This window comes from Chelonoidis abingdonii, chromosome 12, assembly GCF_003597395.2.
Source record: "Chelonoidis abingdonii isolate Lonesome George chromosome 12, CheloAbing_2.0, whole genome shotgun sequence".
Classification (NCBI taxonomy): Eukaryota; Metazoa; Chordata; order Testudines; family Testudinidae; genus Chelonoidis; species Chelonoidis abingdonii.
Window position 1 is genome coordinate 7,481,755 of NC_133780.1, and position 18,066 is coordinate 7,499,820.

Sequence of the window (18,066 nt, forward strand, 5' to 3'; positions counted from 1 at the left end):
TTCTTTTAGCAAGAATAGGGGAGGGATCAATAAAATATTTTGGTTCGATTTGTTTAGAATTCCTATTTTGAATCAGTTTGAAATATATTTTCATTTAACATTTAATTGAAAAATTAGAAACATTCCAGTAATAGGAAAATTCCATTTTTAATGTTTTTTTCTAAAAGTCATTCTATTGAAAAAAATTTTGTTTAAACATTTTTGAACCGCGGCCACTGAGAGCTGCAGGCAGCCAAGTAAACAAACAAACTGTCTGGCGGCCCGCCAGCGGATTACCCTGATGGGCCGTGTATGGTCCACAGGTTGCCCACTGCTGGTCTAACCTGTTCTTAAAAATCTCCAGTGATGGAGATTCCATAACCTCCCTGGGCAATTTATTCCAGTGCTTAATCACCCTGACAGGAAGTTTTTTCCTAACATCCAACCTAAACAGCCTTTATTGCAATTTAAGCCCATTGCTTCTTGGACAATTCTTCTCCTTCCTCTTTGTAGCAACATTTTACGTACTTGAAAAACTGTTATCATATCCCCTCTCAGGCTTCTTTTTTCCAGACTAAACAAACCCAATTTTTACCATCTTCCTCACCAGGTCATGTTTTCTAGACCTTTAATCATTTTTGTTGCTCTTCTCTGGACTTCCTCCTATTTGTCCACACCCTTCCTGAAATGTGGCACCCAGAACTGGACACAGTACTCCAGTTGAGGCCTAATCAGCAAGTAGTAGAGTGGAACAATTACTTCTTTTGTCTTGCTTACGACGCTCCTGCTAATACAGCCCAGAATGATGTTTCCTTTTTTTGGAATGGTGTTATATTGTTGACTCATGTTTAGCTTGTGATCCACAATGACCCCCAGATCCCTTTCCACAGTACTCCTTCCTGGGCAGTCATTTCCCATTTTGTATGTGTGCAACTGATTGTTCCTTCCTGAGTGGAGTACTTTGTATTGAATTTCATCCTATTTACTTCAGGCCATTTCTCCAGATCATATTGAATTTTAATCCTATCCTCCAAAGAACTTGCAACCCCTCCCAGGTTGGTATCATCCACAAACTTTGAGTGTACTCTCTATGCCAGTATCTAAATCACTGATGAAGATATTGAACAGAACCGAACCCAGAACTGATTCCTGTGGGACCCCATTCGTTATGCCCTTCCAGCATGAGTGTGAACCACTGACAACTGCTCTCTGGGAATGGTTTTCTAACCAGTTTTCACCCGCCTTATAGTAGTTCCATCTAGGTTGCATTTCCCTAGTTTGTTTATGAGATGGTCATGCGAGATGGTATCAAAAGCTTTACTAAAGTCAAGATATACCATGTTGACCACTTCCCCCCCCATTCACAGGGCTTATTACTCTGTCAAAGAAAGCTATCAGGTTGGTTTGACCTGATTTGTTTGACAAATCCATACTGACTGTTACTTATCACCTTACTATCTTCTAGATGTTTGCAAACTGATTGCTTAATTATTTGCTCCATTATCTTTTCTGGTACAGAAGTTAAGTTGTCTGGTCTGTAATTCCCCAGGTTGTCCTTATTTCCCTTTTTACAGATTGGCACTATATTTCCCCTTTTCCAGTCTTCTGGAATCTCTCCCGTCTTCCAGGACTTTTTAGAGATAATTGCTAATGGCTCAGATATTACTTCAGTTAGCTCCTTGAGTATTCTAGGATGCATTTTATCAGGCCCTGGTGACTTGAAGACATCTAATTTGTCTAAGTAAATTTTAACTTTTTCTTTTGTTATTTTGCTTCTGATCCTACCTCATTTTCACTGGCATTCACTATGTTGGACGTCCAGTCTCCACCAACCTTCTTGGTGAAAACCAAAACAAAGAAGTCATTAAGCACCTCTGCCATTTCCACACTTTCTGTAATTGTTCCCCCCCCCAAGGAGTAATGGACCTACCATGTCCTTAGTCTTCCTCTTGCTTCTACTGTATTTGCACGATGTTTTCTTCTTATCCTTGATGTCTCTAGCTAGTTTGATCTCGTTTTGTGCCTTGGCCTTTCTAATTTTGTCCCACCACACTTGTGTTGTTTGTTTATATTCATCTTTTGTAATGTGACCTAGTTTCCACTTTTTGTAGGACTTTTTTGATTTCTTTTTTTTTAGATCATTGAAAATCTCCTGGCTAGGCCAGAGTGGTCTCTTACCATACTTCCTATCTTTCCTATGCAGTGGTTTAGTTTACTCCTGTGCCCTTAATAATGGCTCTTTGAAAAATTGCCAGTTGTCTTCAGTTGTTTTTCCCCTTAGACTTGTTTTCTATGGGATCTCTGCTACCAACTCCCTGAGTTTGCTAAAGTCTGCCTTCTTGAAATCCATTGTCTTTATTTTGTTGGTCTCCCTCCTACCATTCCTTAGAATTATGAACTATCATTTCATGATCACTTCCACCCAAGCTGCCTTCCACTTTCAAATTCTCAACCTGTTCCTCCCTATTTGTCAAAATCAAATCTAAAACAGCCTCTTCCCTAGTAGCTTTCTCCACCTTCTGAAATAAAAAAAATTGTCTCCAGTACATTCCAAGAACTTGTTGGATAATCTGTGCCCTGCTGTGTTATTTTCCCAACAGATGTCTGAGTAGTACTTTGTAGTATCCTGTACTTTGGATGATTTTGTTAGTTGTGTAATAAAAGTCTCATCCACCCATTCTTCATGATTAGGTGGTCTGTAGTAGACCCCCTACCATGACATGACCCTTGTTTTTAACCTCTTTTATCCTTACCCAGATACTTTCAACAGGTCTATATCCTATTTCCATCTCAACCTCAGTTCAAGTATGTACATTTTTAATATATCAAGTAACACTTCCTCCCTTTTTATCCCTGCCTGTCCTTCCCGAGCAAGCTGTTCCCTTCTATACCAATATTCCAGTCATGTGTATTATCCCACTAAGTCTGTGTGATGCCATCTATGTCATAGCTGGGTTTATTTACTAGCCCTTCAGATTCTTCCTGCTTATTATCCATACTTCTTGCATTAGTATACAGACATCTGAGATACTGATTTGATTCTGCCCTCCCATTAGTTCTGTCTTGTCTCTCCCTTATCCCTGCTATAACAGCCCATACTCCCCCCCAAATACCGACCCTTTTCACAGGTCTCCATATGTTTGGCTTACCTGTGGGCTTTGGTCACCTACCCCCTTTGAACCTAGTTTAATCCCCTCCCCACTAGTTTAGCCAGTCTGTGTCCAAATACGCTCTTCCCCTTCCTTGATAGGTGAACCCAATCTCTGTTTAGCAGTCCTTCTTCCTGGAACAGCATCCCATGGTCAAGGAAGTCGAAGCCCTCCTAGCGACACCATCTTCACAGCCATGCATTCACCTCCAAGATGCATCTGTCTCTGCCTGGGTCCCTGCCCTTGACTGGAAGGATCTAAGAGAGCACCACCTACGCTCCCAACTCTTTCACCCTTACTCCAAGAGCTCTGTCATCGCTTCTGATCTGCTGAGAGTCATACCTCACAGTATCATTAGTGCCCACATGGATGAGTAGCATGGGGTAGTAGTCAGTAGTAGGCCATATGATCCTTGATAATCCCTCTGTAAGATCTAGGATATGGGCCCCTGGCAGGCAGCATACCTCCTGGATGCCATGTCAGGGCGATAGATGGATGCCTTCATCCACCTCAGAAAAGAGGCACCAACCACCTCTACCCTACATTTCCTCCTGTGAATGGTAGCTTCAATTCTCCCAGTCTTGGGGATACATGGCTTCTCCTCCTCCACCTTTGGGGTGATTCCTCATCACTCATTGCCAGGGCAGCATATCAATTTTTTATCTCCATGGTGTGTGGGTTGGGAGTAGGGGTGGAGAACTGCCTGCTGCCAGGAGTAACCAGCAGCCAGTATCATCCTTGTATCAGAGCCATCTCCTCCTCCCCTGGTGGTGTGACAGCAGTCTTCTGTAGCTGGATAGCTTCCTCAACCTTGGATGTCTCCATGTGAATACTTCTGAGGAATTTCTTGTGGGCTCAGATGCTCCTCAGCCTAGCCACCTCCTCCTGTAGCTCTCCCACCTACCTCCTGAGAGATTTCACCAGCAGGCACCTCTCACACTGGATGGTCCCCCTCAGCCTGGCTTTCTGTGAGTGGGAAATGCAGGCCACAGTCTGTGCAAATCCACACCAAGATCTAGGTACAGGCATCCATGGTTGTCTGTCTGGATACAGGTGCAGGTGAAGGAGACAGGAGCAGCGCTGGCACTGGCAATGTGGCCCTTCCTACCTATAGCAATTATATTACATTTCTCTTCCAGAAACTCCCCCTCAGATTCCCCTGTTCACTAGCTCCCCTGGGTCACTTAGCCTCTGGCTTTTAAGGCCTTCTCTCCTAGGTCAGCCCTACCCCCTCGTTAATCACATAGGGAGAGGGTGATCACAGGGTTGATTGAGGCTGATCAAGGATGATCCAGGGAACAAAGTCTTAAACAATCCCCAGACACACAATCCTGACTGACCCAGTAACCCGTGAGAAAGGAAAACTCAAACAGCCAAACAATCTTACTCACCCCAAAGTTAGTACTTGCACCTTGTTGGTTCAGCAGGGGGATTTCCTTCTACCCTTCTCAAAATCCCCTGTTTGCAGTTCCCTCTTCACTAGCTCTTCTTGGTTGCTTAGCTTCTGGCTTTTAAGGCCTTCTCCCCTAGGTCAGCCCTACCCCTTCGTTAATCACGAGATGGGGTGGTGGGTTATTGTATGTTGGAAGGTGTGAATGGCAGCCATCAGCTGGTTCTTTATCTATAGACAATTGGAGACCTGATTAAAACTGATGGCTCTTGTAAACAGAAGCCAGGGGCCCATGTATGCCCCATTTCCCCTGTCTGGTTTTCTGATTTTTTTCCTAAAGTTAAGAGGATTCTGCCCACTGGTGTCTAGTGTGTTCCATTAAATGCTGGAATTCATCAGCGGCAGCATTCAGAAGTTATTGTATGACACAGAAATGCAATTAAGTTGCGTGAAGGGCCTTCTTTTGCTTGGCCAATAATGTATCCTGTTCATAAATTTCCATTTTCTCTGTATCCAGGTTGTCTTAAATCATTGCAATTATGTTACATTCAATACACTGTTTATCTTTTTTTTTTCCTCCTGTCATCTGGATCAAGTAACAGTGCGATGAAAGTTCTCTCAATCTGCCACAGCTCCAGAGCCAGATCCCCTCTACTTGATTTTATCATTTTCTTCATTACGTTTTATGTTCACAAGCTGGAATCAGGTAGGAATGTCCATGGCTGCTGCTTACAGGATTGATTGATTTGTTTTGATTTATAAAATTTCCCTGTTTCACTAGCTCATTCAAAAGTGAACAAAAATTAGCACAAATCCCCAAGTATATCAACACCAGGAAAATATAAATAACAGTTGTTATGAACTGTGTGAAAGTTTGTTATGGGTTGAGTTAAAATCGCAATCAAACTGATGTGTGACTGCACGTTTCACTTAAGATAGTTGTAAGAGGCAATAAAAGGGGCCACACCTGAAACAAGGCTTAATAGAGTCTGCCCAGAGACTAGCACCATCTGTGTGAGGGGTGAAAGGACAAGGGCAGGGAGGAATCCTCTGGGTATTGTGACCAGATGGGGTGTGAGAGCGCGAACACACAGAACTGAGAACAGACAAGGAGAGAGAGAGGAGACAACAAATGAGCAAGGAAGGTCAAGCAGGAGCCTGTGAGTACAGTGCGACCCTGGGAAAAGCTAGAGAAAGAACTTCTTGGTCTGGTGGTTAGGGAGGGTTGGGACTGTAAGCTGCGAAACTGTTCCTTTTGTTCTTGGTTCTGCCTGCATTTGGAAAAGCAGGACTTGGTAAATTCTTTTTCAGTGAAGGAGATTGTATCAAAGAGAATAGAGGCTATGCCAATTTCTTGGGACATGTCTACACTACAAAATTATGTCTACCTAACGTATGTAGGCATACTTGTGTTTGTCTACGCTTTGATCCTTGTATCGGCAGTGTGCATCCTCACCAGGAGTGTTTGTGTCGATTGTACTGTCAGTGTGGGGCACTGTGAGAAGGCTCCTGAGAGCTGGAAGCAGTCAATGTAAGCAATGCAGTGTCTACTCTGACACTGCGCTGACCCAGCAACATCACCTTGACTCTGTGCCACTTGTGGAGGTGGAGTTATTAAGTCAGTGTAGCGGGGATGATACGTCAGAAGGCGCAAAATTGAAGTGTAGCACTTCCATAGTTAGGCTAACATAAGCTGCCTTGCAGTGGCCTAACTCTCTGTAGTGTAGACCCGATGTACATCCAACAGGAACATCCCTAGGGCTCCAAAATTTGGCTAGCTGATGAGGTTGAAATGAGGTAACATTGAAATGTCTCCCCATGATTTCAGGATTAATAATTCTTCAGCCACTGTCAGGCTGTCTGGAGTGACTCATGGCCATGAATGCCTTCCTCAGGGCAGTCTGTCAAACAAGGCAGATGCCCCAAGCTGGCGGTGTGGCCTATAATTAATTTCACCAAGCCAGTAACAAATGGTGAACTCCTGGGTCACTACACCAGTCTTACTATGGAGTCACAGAGTCACCTTAGCTTCTCCAGCCTATCTTGTCACCCAGACAAAATGGACTTGGTGATAAATGGTCACTTACACAAAAAATCACACACTGGTTGCTTCCAGGCCCAAGAGACCAGTCACTTACTCCAGATGAATTGGTACCCTAGATCTTACACCAAAGACAATGCCTGAATCCAATCCTGTAATAAATTACAAAAGGCTTATTAACTAGGAAAAAGAAATGAGCTATTCACAGGTTAAAACAAGCGAACATATGTACAAATGAGTTACCATCTAAAATCCTAAGAGTGACAGAGTTGTAGAGATCTGCCCATTCAAAGTGTTTTTCAGGGTGGACCCAGGAGAGTCCCTGGGGATCTCTGGCTTCAGCTTGGTTTCTCTAGCCCTGTGAGAGTTCAAACAGCAAAGAGATGAAAAATCTTCATGTCAGCTACATTATTTCCCTCTTCCCGCTTTCCAAGCGATTGGACAAGGCCTCCTTCACATACTTTTCCATGGGTGGATGAGGCAATTAACAAAACTTTTGTCTTTATAATGGCCCATATAAATATTGATCTCCTGGATGGATTGGAGAGGGCGGGGGAGGGGGGGAATATTATTCCTGTGCCTGGGTTTACAAATTCAGAGCAAACATTCTCAAAGTTCTAAAGCAAAATTTATGTATTTTCGTGTAGCCTGGAATAGAGACATTACAACTGAGATCAATAAATGCCACAACTTACCAGCATTTCATAGAGTCTAAACACTAAATACATTCTTATAAGACTATTAGCAATTTTGTGCAAATCTAACATACAGGTGAACTGGTCACGTCACGAGCTGCAAGTTTGTCAGTTCTTAACTAATACTTGCAGACTTGGTAAGAGCTGGCACCTGGTCTGCCAGAGTCACAGCCACCACATCCCATCCATCCAGGTTCTTAATATGGTCCTTTTTGTGTGTCCTCCTTAACACACCCATTTTCTTCTCAAGCACCTAACCAGCTTGGACTGGAAGTCCAGATTCCATAGGAACCAGGGAGCAAAGGAGTTCTAGTATTGAAGACTTCACTGAAGTTCTCCTGCCACCTCCCTATCTCCCATTTAAAAACTGAGGGAGGGGGGAAGTATTGGTTCAAATACCCAAGCTGAGTTCACAGAGCTCAAGTGCAAAGTACACCCTGTGAGCAGCAAGTCAAGCAAGCAGTTGGCTGTAGGAAACCTTCTCCTCTTCCTCTCCATAGATGCCAGTTGAACAGGCTCTGAATGAAATGGGGGTCCTGGGGAAAGGCTAGTAAGATCATGTAACTGAAGACTGTATTGTACACACAGGTGGACAGAAATAGAGCAGCGCAAGCAACCTTAAATCTGTTGATTATGGTTATTCAAATACATTGTTTGTTGTAAGATTCATATATAAATTCGGGACATATCCCAGTCAATAACAGAGCACTGCAATAGATACACAGAAAATGTAATATATTTATTTATCTTTTCTGTACCCTGGTGCATTTTACAGCCCGTTTCACAGTGATTGGACCTGATCACCCTGTCACCGCCATCATGGGAGAGGACATTATTTTACCCTGTCACCTGTCCCCCAAGATGAGTGCTGAGAACATGGAAGTGAGATGGTTCCGATCTGAGTTCACTTCATTTGTGCACCTGTATCAGCATGGGCAGGATCAGTATGGGCAGCAGATGCCAGAATATCATGGAAGGACAGAGCTTTTGAAAGCTGGCATCGTGGATGGGAATGTTGCCTTGGGAATTGTCAATATCAGACTTTCTGATGAGGGACAGTACCGCTGTTTTGTTCAAGATGGTGTCTTTTATGAAGAAGCTGTATTGGAACTGAAAGTAGCAGGTCAGTAACGTGTCTGTTGTCTCTTTTTAGATGGCTCTTAGACCCAGACCCACAAAAGCACTTGGGCACCTAACTTCCCACTTGAGTCCAAAATTTAGGTGCCCCTGAGATCCTCAAAATAGTCATTGAATTAAATAGTCATTAGGCCAGAGAGAGAGAGACATTCTGTAGTCCAGTGGTTAAGGTACCCACCTGGTAAGTGGGAGACCCAGGGGCCAGTCCTCCTGCTAATTAATCTTTGATTATTTATCCAATCTGGACAAATAAATAAACAGTCATTGGAGGAGGGTGGCTGGACTGGGGTTTTCCCAGCTCCCATGGGTGTACCGTAACCACTGGACTACAGTCTCTTTCTCTCTCTGGCCCAATGACTATTTAAATATTTATAAATAGTAGAAAAGTTATTGGGTCAGAGAGAGGGAGGCAAGATTTTTCTAGGTCATTATCCTTAACTTTAATTGAAAATGTTTTAGTATGAACTGATAAACAGTTCATGTTGTTGGATTGAGATTCACTTACTCAGCAGGTGAGTCTAACAAATCTTTACGGCAAAACACTCAGCAAGTAGCGATCAGTTATTTACAGGCAGGAAGCTTGTTGGGATGATCTCATCAGTCACCTCCAACAATGGACAATAGAGCTTTAATCTCCCTTTATTAACCAAGCTTATTTATAACTTTTTGTTATATTATATGCATGTATTAGTCTGATAAATGAGGGGGGGCAGTAGCTTCTTTTTATGGACACTCAGTCAGCCAGTAACTATAAAATCCCTCCCCCCAGTTCTGATTATTCTGTTAAAAGTTATCAGAACAAATTCTGAAAATCCACAGCAGGCTTCTGTCAGGCCTAAAGATGACTTTGCTCCCAAAACATGCCATTCTTTGCTGCAGGTATCAGTTGATCTGCTATTGGTCTCAGCTAGGACAGTAGTGAAAAGAGCACATTACCTCACCTCAGTTGCATTAAAAACAAAAAAAATCTTTGTTTATTGACTGTTAACATTTGCATCAAGACACACTGCACCAGCTCTAGTACCTGTGGTTATAAAAATCGCTGTAGCTGAATCACAGCTTTTGGACTTGAAAAACAATTAGAACACAAGAATGGCCAGACTGGGTCAGACCAGAGGTCCATCTAACCCAGTATCCAGTCTGCTGACAGTGGCCAATGTCAGGTGCCCCAGAGGGAATGAACAGAACCAGTAATCATCAAGTGATCTATCGCTTGTTGCCCATTCCTAGCTTCTGGCAAACAGAATTAATTCATGGAAGCCCTATGGTCTGTGTCAGACAGAACATCAGACCAGATGATCACAGTGGTCCTGTCTGACCTTAACATCTATGACTCTCTTGAAAACCTTTCAAGTGTAGAAGTCCGGAGTATATGGAGACCCAAACCAGATTAGAACTGGAAGAGGAGATCTCTTATTCTGCAACAGCTTCACATAGACAACCAAGAAGCCTCCATCTTGAAAAAATTCTTCACACCGCGGCCCCTGGAGCATGCTCAGTACCATAGGTGCCAACTCTATGGGTGCTCCAGGTCTTAAAACTTTTACAGGTTTTATGCTCCTGGGGGAATAGACTGAGAATGGGAACGGTTAACTAACAGTAGAAACATTAACAATGTTACAGTGCAGCCAGGCTGCCACACTTCTGCCTCAGAGAATGAGATCATTAACTATCAATAGCAACATTAACAATGTGGGGTTTTATTGTTTTTGTTTTTTTTACATCAAGAAGAGTGTTTGTTTTATTTCAAGCATTGAAACAGTTTTTCAGAAATGCACAGAGCAAACTCTTATTCTGTCATATCTTATCCCTTCTCAACCAAAAACTAAATTTTGTTTGTCCAACTCCTGTTGTTTGCTGTAAAATGAGCATCCAAGCAATTTAAGGGATAGCGCTGGCTAATTGCATTTCCAACCCTGGCAAAACAGCTAATTGGTTCGTTGCAATGAAGGAACATAGACAGGAAGGCTACTACATTTCTGCCTCAGGGGACAAAGCCTGCATCATGCCTAACAACCCAAAGCCTTATCCCTCCGCGCTGGGCAAGCCGCAGTAGCAAGCGAGAGGGACGGAATCTCTTTCATTTGTTGGCACTCATGCATGCCCAGCAGTCACCCTCTGATGGTGATTAATGTCTCCCATGCAGGCATGCACACCCAGCCCCTCCTCGCCCCACTGTGGTTATAATGGCACATGACAACTTTAACCAGTTCATCAAAAGATTTGACACTGGGCTTTTCCAGGGCCACCAAACTATAGGTTTTTGCTCCACAAATGCTCAATAAAATGGCATGTTTCTTTTTATCATCCTCTATATCATTTGTGATGAAGTACTGAGAGAGTCTGTCTCTGAGTACTGAATCCAGTCCTCCTGGTATACATTATACTCTTTTCATTTTTCCCTATGCAACTATTTTTCCTATACAATAAAAAAAGGTTTTCACTTACACATGCAGTGTGTAGAACTTGCTGCCTCTTGTTTTGATTTTATCTTCGTTGCCTATGTAGGATTCAGAATCATAGAAATGTAGGGCTAGAAGGGGTCTCGAAGTCATTGAGTCCAGCCCCCTTACACTGACACAGGACCAAGTAAATCTAGACTGTCCCTGATAGGTTCGTCTAAAAAAACTCTCCACTGACAGATTCCACAATCTCCCTTGGAAGCCTGTTCCAGAGTTTAACTATCCTTGCAGTCAGAAAGCTTTTCCTAACATCAAACCTCAATTTCTCTTGCTGCAGATTAAGCCCATTACTCTTTGTCCTGCCTTCAGTGGACATGGAAACCCAAAAGAGATTAGAACTGGAAAAGGAGATCTTTTATTCTGGTACGCATTCACAGTGACAACTAACCGAGCCTCCATCTTGAGAAACTTCCTCACGTGCCCCACAACTCCCTGGAGTACCCTTAAGGTGTCTCAGTAACTAGCTGCCTCACATTGGCCACCCGGAGGTAATAAGCGTAAAAAATATGCCTCCAACATTATAAAATCAGAAATCAAGGGGGAAATCTCTTGCATTCCTTGCCCCCTTCACATCACCTACAACACAGCTGATAACACGCTCCAACATTCTGTAAGGCTTTCACTTCCATCGCTGAGGGCCCAGTGCTGCAGCACAGTTAAACAAAGATTTAACAAGTGTTGAAATCCTGTTGAAGACACATTGCCATGAATATCAGCCATAAAGAAAGTGTATTCGATTGTTTTATTGAAAATATAAACTTTTATATGCTGGGCTGTATATTGATCTCTTTTAACACGGATTCATTTTAGCTTCAGGCTCTGCACCTCACATCTCTGTTGAGGGTCACCAGGATGGAGGGATCCGAGTGGTGTGTCAGTCGGCCAGATGGTACCCGGAGCCCGAGGTGCTGTGGAGAAATCTCAAAGGGCAGCCTTTGTCTGCATCAACTAAAACCAAATCTGAAGAGGAACGCAGTCTTTTTGAAATAAGAAATTCTATCATTATAACAGAAAATTCAAACAAGAATTTGTCCTGTGCTATAAGGAACACCCACCTGAACCAAGAAAAAGAATCGGTAACATTTTATATATCAGGTCAGTTACCACCAAAACCACACACTGTAATATCGAAAAGGAAGAAATCAGATTGTTAATTAATAACAAAAGTTAAAATATTTCCCCATAAAAAGCTACATTAAGAGAAAGTTTAGGTTGAGAGCACACTTTAGGATAAAATGCATTCCAGGGAATATTGTTATGATCTCAAAAACAAGCATTTTAAACCCAGTAGAGTCAGGGTTAAGGTTAAATGTAAAAGAAATCCAAATATGTTAATGCATGGCAGTGCCCTGTAGTAACACTATATATGTCTATTATTGTGATTCAAACATGATGGTTAGTGTTTGTAGACCTATATTACATTAAATGGATATTTAAAGTCACATTAAATTTTCATTTTCAAACAGTGGCCACAGGTCAGTGGTAAGGTGTATTGGGGGCCCTACTGATTGGTTGGACTTTCTGTCTTCTAGTGGACTGGTGGATCAAGGACTAGACTTCCTGCCCTAATGAATATGCAGAGGGAGATGTGATATGCTTTGATCTCTTCAACACAGAGGAAATTTGTTGAGTCTCTGTTCATGGCAGATCAGAAGCAAGGCAGGGCCATGAAAGTCTGGAGCCCCCGGAACAGTCATTTCAGTGTGTCACTCACTAAAAGGTCCACATTTTAGTGTGGAGTTTGATTTCTCACCCTTTAGCAGACTTCACAGGGACAGGGGTTGCCATAACAACAAAACCCTGTTGGCCTGAGCCAAAGCCCGTTAAAGATGTCAGTAGGATTTGGATCAATTCCTATGCCAGGAATTCCTGTGCTGAAGTGAAGAGTACTGGGATATTTATCTGCTCTGCTTTAATTATTGATTTCCTCTCTTAAAACCTCAGATTTTCTTTTACTATGAAATTCCCTGGTGTTACAAAAGTTTAAATTTTACTTATGTGTAAGTTTTCTGTTGGGAAATTTGATGATTAACTATAATTTCTCTTCCTACATGTTTTAATTGTAGTATTAATTTCATGAAAGGATGGAAACACTTTTCCCTGAATTTGCTCCTGAGTTGGGTGATAGGGTCAAAATCCCTGGTTATTCAACAAAATTAAGAACTTGTGTAAAGGAAGCAGAATTAAAATATAAACAAACCCACTACTAACTATATATATAATTATTCACAAACATAGCCGTGTGTGCACACACACTGATTTTTCTTTTATTTAAGTATCTGAACAATGTGTTATTCCCTAACCCCATTCTTAGAAATCATGGAGCCATTTTGGCTAAAACTTTTTTTTAAAAAAAGTTCAGCCTGAGGCAGAGAACCAGCATGGACATTTTCTCGCCATATAGGGTAGATTGGCAAAGTAATGAGCAAATGAAAAGAAGGCCCTATAATGGGAAGTGTCGAGCAACTTTAATAACAAGTGATGTGACTAGCTCCACCTAGAGAGAGGGAGGAGGGGATGAGGTGTAGGGTGATAGTACTTTTGATAGTATTTAATACATCATTTGGTACTTCCAAAAGAGTGTGAGCAGAACCTCTCTTTTCTGCCAGTTTTTATATTGCAGGGAGGAAATTTTTCCACACGTATTTCACACAAATCCTGGTGTGACACATTTTCCTACAATAAAAGTGTACTGTTTGTTATTTCTATTTCCAAACTAATGTGGGCTTTGTGTTTCAGATTCTTTTTTCCCAAGAGTATCTCCCTGGATGGTGGGTTGGAGTGTGACTTTGGTGATTTTGTTGGTGTTCATCGGCCTTACTCTTTTTCTGTTCAAATTAAAAGGTAAATCTCCAAAGAGGAAGATACAGTGTAATCAGACTGAGGTTTTCTCCTTTGAAAAGACAGTTTAGACTTTTCTACATGAGAAAGTTACACCAGCTTAAGGTGTGAATTTAAATAGATTTTTTTTTTAAGACAGAGCAAGCTCCTATGTGGACACATACCAGTTTGAGAAGAGTTTACTTCAGCTTAATTTTAAAACTGTTCCTATTCATCTTAAAATAAGCCTAAAACTAGGTTTCCACTAGTTTAACTAGATTTTCAGTGGGGCCTGAGGGAGTCAGGTTCCCAACTCCCATTTGAATTCAATATGCTTTGGCTCTTAACTCCCTTAGGCTCCTATGAAAATCCCTGCCTTATGGGGTTTTTGATTGCCTGTGTGCTGTTTATGCCCATCTCTGTTCTAGGACAGGTCTATGTGTGTAAATAATCAAATTACACTTAGAAGGTACCCAGCCTCAGTGTCACTGATTTCTGTTCCACTGGGAACATACCTGCAAGTCCCTTGAGAGCTGCAATGGCTTAGTAGATGGACAACATTGTTATTACTTGAGAACTCATAATGAAAAGATCCTTTTAAATCTGGAGTCACTGAAAAAGACTCTAAATAATTGTATTCATATTTTCTTTTTTTTAGGAAAACATCTCAGCATTATCAGTAAGTTCCATTTTTGCTCCTGGTAGAACCAATGTTATGTTATGAAAGATTTTTGAATGACTGTGACCATGTCAACTTGAAGATCATAAGCAATATAACCAATATTAATTGCCTAACTTGTTATGTCGGTAATGGGTAGGAAGCCAGTACTGTACATGTGTCTTGAGTGAGGCATTTTCTTTCTGTTTATTATTTAGGTAAACTTCAAACAGAGCTAGGTAAGGGCATTTTTTGTTTTGTTTAGTTTCTCTAACTGATTCAGCCTTTTCTATGATAATGAATCCTATTGATACTGCATTTGTCTGGCTTATTTCTCATCCTCATCTGTGTTTTCTTCCAGAGTGGAGGAGATCCCTGGGTGATGCAGGTAATTAAAAATCATATTTAATCAATGGGGGATCTTGCTCCCTTTCGCTGTGCAAATAAACAAGGAGAAATCTGTAATATTTCCCAGGTGGAAGAAGGGAGGGTGCTGAGGGTCAAAGGAGGGGGAGGAAAGGACCATCGTCGCATGTCCTCCTTACGCATTGCTCCCATAACTTTGGAAATTTCCCTGCTCCGAGTGACTGAACAGTAGTTGTTTCTTAGGATCCCTGCCCTAGTGTCAGGTAGAGGAACAAGAGCGCTGACCAGACACATGAGTTCAAACCAGGGAGTCCCTGTGCTCAGTGCTCAGCTTGTGCTTCTTTTGTCTTCTTTCCATCGACAGGGGTCTCTCCTTTCTGCTCACTCTGCCAGATCCCAACTTTCTGCTGTTTTTAACCATCTTATCCAGGGGCTGATCCAGGCCCCAGCACACCAAGCGCGTGCTTGGGGCGGCATGCTGCGGGGGGCACTCTGCCGGTCGCTGGGAGGGCGGCAGGCAGACAGCCTTCGGCGGCATGCCTGCGGAGGGTCCGCTGGTCCCACGGCTTCAGTGGAGCCGCGGGACCAGCGGACCCTCCGCGGGCACACCTGCGGGAGGTCCACCAGAGCCGCGGGACCAGCGACCGGCAGAGCGCCCCCCACAGCATGCCGCCCTGATCTTATCCACCTTCTCCACCATGCATTCATTTATCTCAAACCCTCTTTCTTCTCTCTCCACCACTAACTCTCCTCTCTTGTTGAAGCCCCTTGCTCATAAATAAAAATCTTTGTTAGAAATGAAATCTAGAGTGATAATTCTCTTTGTCTGGCCCTGATGACTAGCTACAGAATTTTAATTAGGGAATCTATTGAATCATGTTATTATCAACAGATCTCAGATATGTGGCAGGATGGAGCAGGTGTCAGGGTGGCATCAACAAGAGACATCCAAGCTCCAGGACTTTAAATACAAAGGAGGGAGGGCACATCAGAGAAAAGATCGTTGTGACCGTGTGAATGATGTGAGGGGAAATCTAGGGCTTCCCTGTGATTCCAGGGTCTCTAATCCCCACTCTCAGGATAGATGGGTGCACAAGGGGAAAGATTATGAGTCTCAGGACTGGGTCAGTAAGTCTTTATGTTATGTCAGTGACCTGTCTCTGACTGGGGAGTGAAATTCTCGAGTAAATGCTGAGATCTCAGAGCTGCGTCCCATTCAGAGCCAGATCGGAAGGAGATTTCCTGGTTCACTGTCCAGCTGGGACAGATTCTGTCACTGATATGATGAAACACTCCCCAAAGGTGGAGTTGTGCCCCTAACGCTCTGATTCTCTCTCCCCCTAGCAAATGTGACTCTGGATCCAGACACGGCTCATCCAGAACTCTTCCTGTCTGAGGATCGGAAAAGCGTGAGATGGGCAGACACATGGCAGGATCTGCCCGACAATGACAATCCGGAGAGATTTGACATTAAGGGCTGTGTGCTGGGCTGTGAGGGGTTCACCTCAGGGAGACATTACTGGGAGGTGGAGGTGGGAGTTGGGCTACTTTGGGCTGTGGGGGTGGCCAGAGAGTCTGTAAGGAGGAAGGGAGGGATCAGCCTTAGCCCTGAGGAGGGGATCTGGGCTGTGGATCAGAGGCAGGGCCAGTACCAGGCTCTCACCGCCCCTACAACCCGCCTGCTCCTGAGCCGGGCCCCCAGCAGGATCCGGGTTTGTCTGGACTGTGAACGGGGGCAGGTGACATTTACCGATGCTGGTAACGAGGCCCCGATCTTCACTTTCCCGCCAGGCTCCGTCCCTGGGGAGAGAATCCGACCCTGGCTCTGGCTGGGGATGGAAAGCCAGCTCAAACTGTGTCCCTGAGAGACGGGGGGTATATTCCACTGAGGACCCTGAAATCAGCCTGTCTAGTCTCACACATCCCAGTCTCTATGATCTTGGCATCATCCTGTCCACCCAGTCCTATGTTCTCTTAATTCTATATCCCATGGAAACTCCTCCCCCATCCCTCCCTGCAGCACAGAGATTTATAAAACGTCACTGAAAGTGAGACTGTCACTCATTCATTTCATATGTTACTTCCTTGACTTTGTTGCCATTTCAGTGTCATTAAAAAAAATGGTTCCCCAAACCTGTGGGTCTGTTTTCCATTGGTGTGAGTATTGAAGCTGTTTCTTGAAGCTCCTTTTCCCTCTGATGAGTGTTCATGGTAAATAAAGCATGAAAGACAATTCTGATTTGTCCCTTTGTAGTTTTCTGGCTGCAGTTGTTGGGGGCAGAGTCATGGGATTTGCTTCCCTACTTGGTTGTGTCCCCGCAGCACCAGCAAGCAATATAGTGGCATGTCCCTCTCATGGGAGCTGGAGTTTTGCTGTGATCTGCTGCTATCCAGCCTGTGCTGTGTCCCTTGTGCTGTCTACAGCCATGTCAATCAGGAATTCCTCAGCTGGGCTTTGTGGAGAGGGATCTGAATACATGGTGTTGAATTTTTTCAGAGGTGGCTAAGGATATATGAAATATGTTGTTCACGTTTCTTCTGCCCATCAGCAATTGTGGTGTCCAGGGCGGTGTTTATGGGATGGGACCTGCTCCGTGAGATGTTCTCCAGGGGGTTGTCTATATTAGGGTGCAGGTTTCTCTCTCTCATTGTACAATCCGTGTGTAGACAAGGCAAGTGGTGGTTTCACCTCAGGGTCACGGGTCAAGAAGAATTCTGGGGGTTGGGGGATGTTTGGGAGGGTTATCGGTAACCTTGATTAGCTAAACTGAGGTGAAAGCATCACTTGCCTCATCGCCACTAGGACTGTGTAATGAGATCACTGCCTCGTGTTTGCTGTTGCTTTGAAAATACCCTTTCTTCTAGGGTGGCCATGAGCTAAGAGATGGGACCTAAAGGGAGACACCCCACTTTCGGCCAGGGCTGTGACTTTGTTTTCTGTGAGCTTCTAATGTAAATCACTGGGGGTGGGATCCATCAAGAGATTTAGGCATTGCAACACTGAGCATCACCGCACGTCATTTTTAGGTGCCTAGAACATCACAAGAAAAACACTGCGACCTACAAAGCCTGGCTTAGGTGCCTAGTCTCCCAGCACAACGAACAGAGACAGGCAGGTGCCTCACAATGCCACCCACAAGAGCCAGCACGCTAGGTGGGGAGCCATCTAAACTGCCCAGTGGGAGATGCTAACAACAGGGGTGTGTCCTAACCCCTGCCCCTCTCTCAAAGATAAGTGCCTAAGTCTGCACTGCTGATGGGGCACCTACCTCTGCTCAGCAATCCATGAATGGGAACCCACCTCCTGAGGCCTTTCTTCTGGGAATGAGTGAGGTGCCTGCTGTGCTGCACACATGTGGGTGGGGGGAA

The 18,066-nt window shown here is 43.7% G+C and overlaps 4 protein-coding genes across 4 annotated transcripts in view; 3 read left to right on the top strand and 1 right to left on the bottom strand.

Moving 5' to 3' along the window:
- LOC116825933 (zinc finger protein RFP-like) overlaps positions 1–18,066 on the top strand; it is a 469,299-nt gene that overhangs the window by 411,306 nt on the left and 39,927 nt on the right. The window lies entirely within an intron of this gene.
- Positions 1–18,066, bottom strand: part of LOC116830653 (E3 ubiquitin-protein ligase TRIM11-like) — a 394,044-nt gene that overhangs the window by 202,416 nt on the left and 173,562 nt on the right. The window lies entirely within an intron of this gene.
- The window catches only part of LOC116825574 (butyrophilin subfamily 1 member A1-like), a 58,994-nt gene that overhangs the window by 1,001 nt on the left and 39,927 nt on the right, over positions 1–18,066 (top strand). The window contains exons 3-6 of the mRNA XM_075071606.1: positions 5,115–5,224; positions 8,030–8,377; positions 11,664–11,948; positions 13,593–13,697. Coding sequence (XP_074927707.1) covers positions 5,125–5,224; positions 8,030–8,377; positions 11,664–11,948; positions 13,593–13,697 — 838 coding nt within the window. The 5' untranslated portion in view covers positions 5,115–5,124. The remainder of the gene's footprint in view (positions 1–5,114; positions 5,225–8,029; positions 8,378–11,663; positions 11,949–13,592; positions 13,698–18,066) is intronic.
- LOC142047651 (butyrophilin subfamily 2 member A2-like) lies at positions 16,026–16,761 on the top strand (the record flags this gene model as incomplete). The annotated part of the gene is made up of 1 exon (XM_075071691.1): positions 16,026–16,761. A coding segment is annotated over one exon (537 nt), but the record flags the coding sequence as incomplete, so codon positions are not given.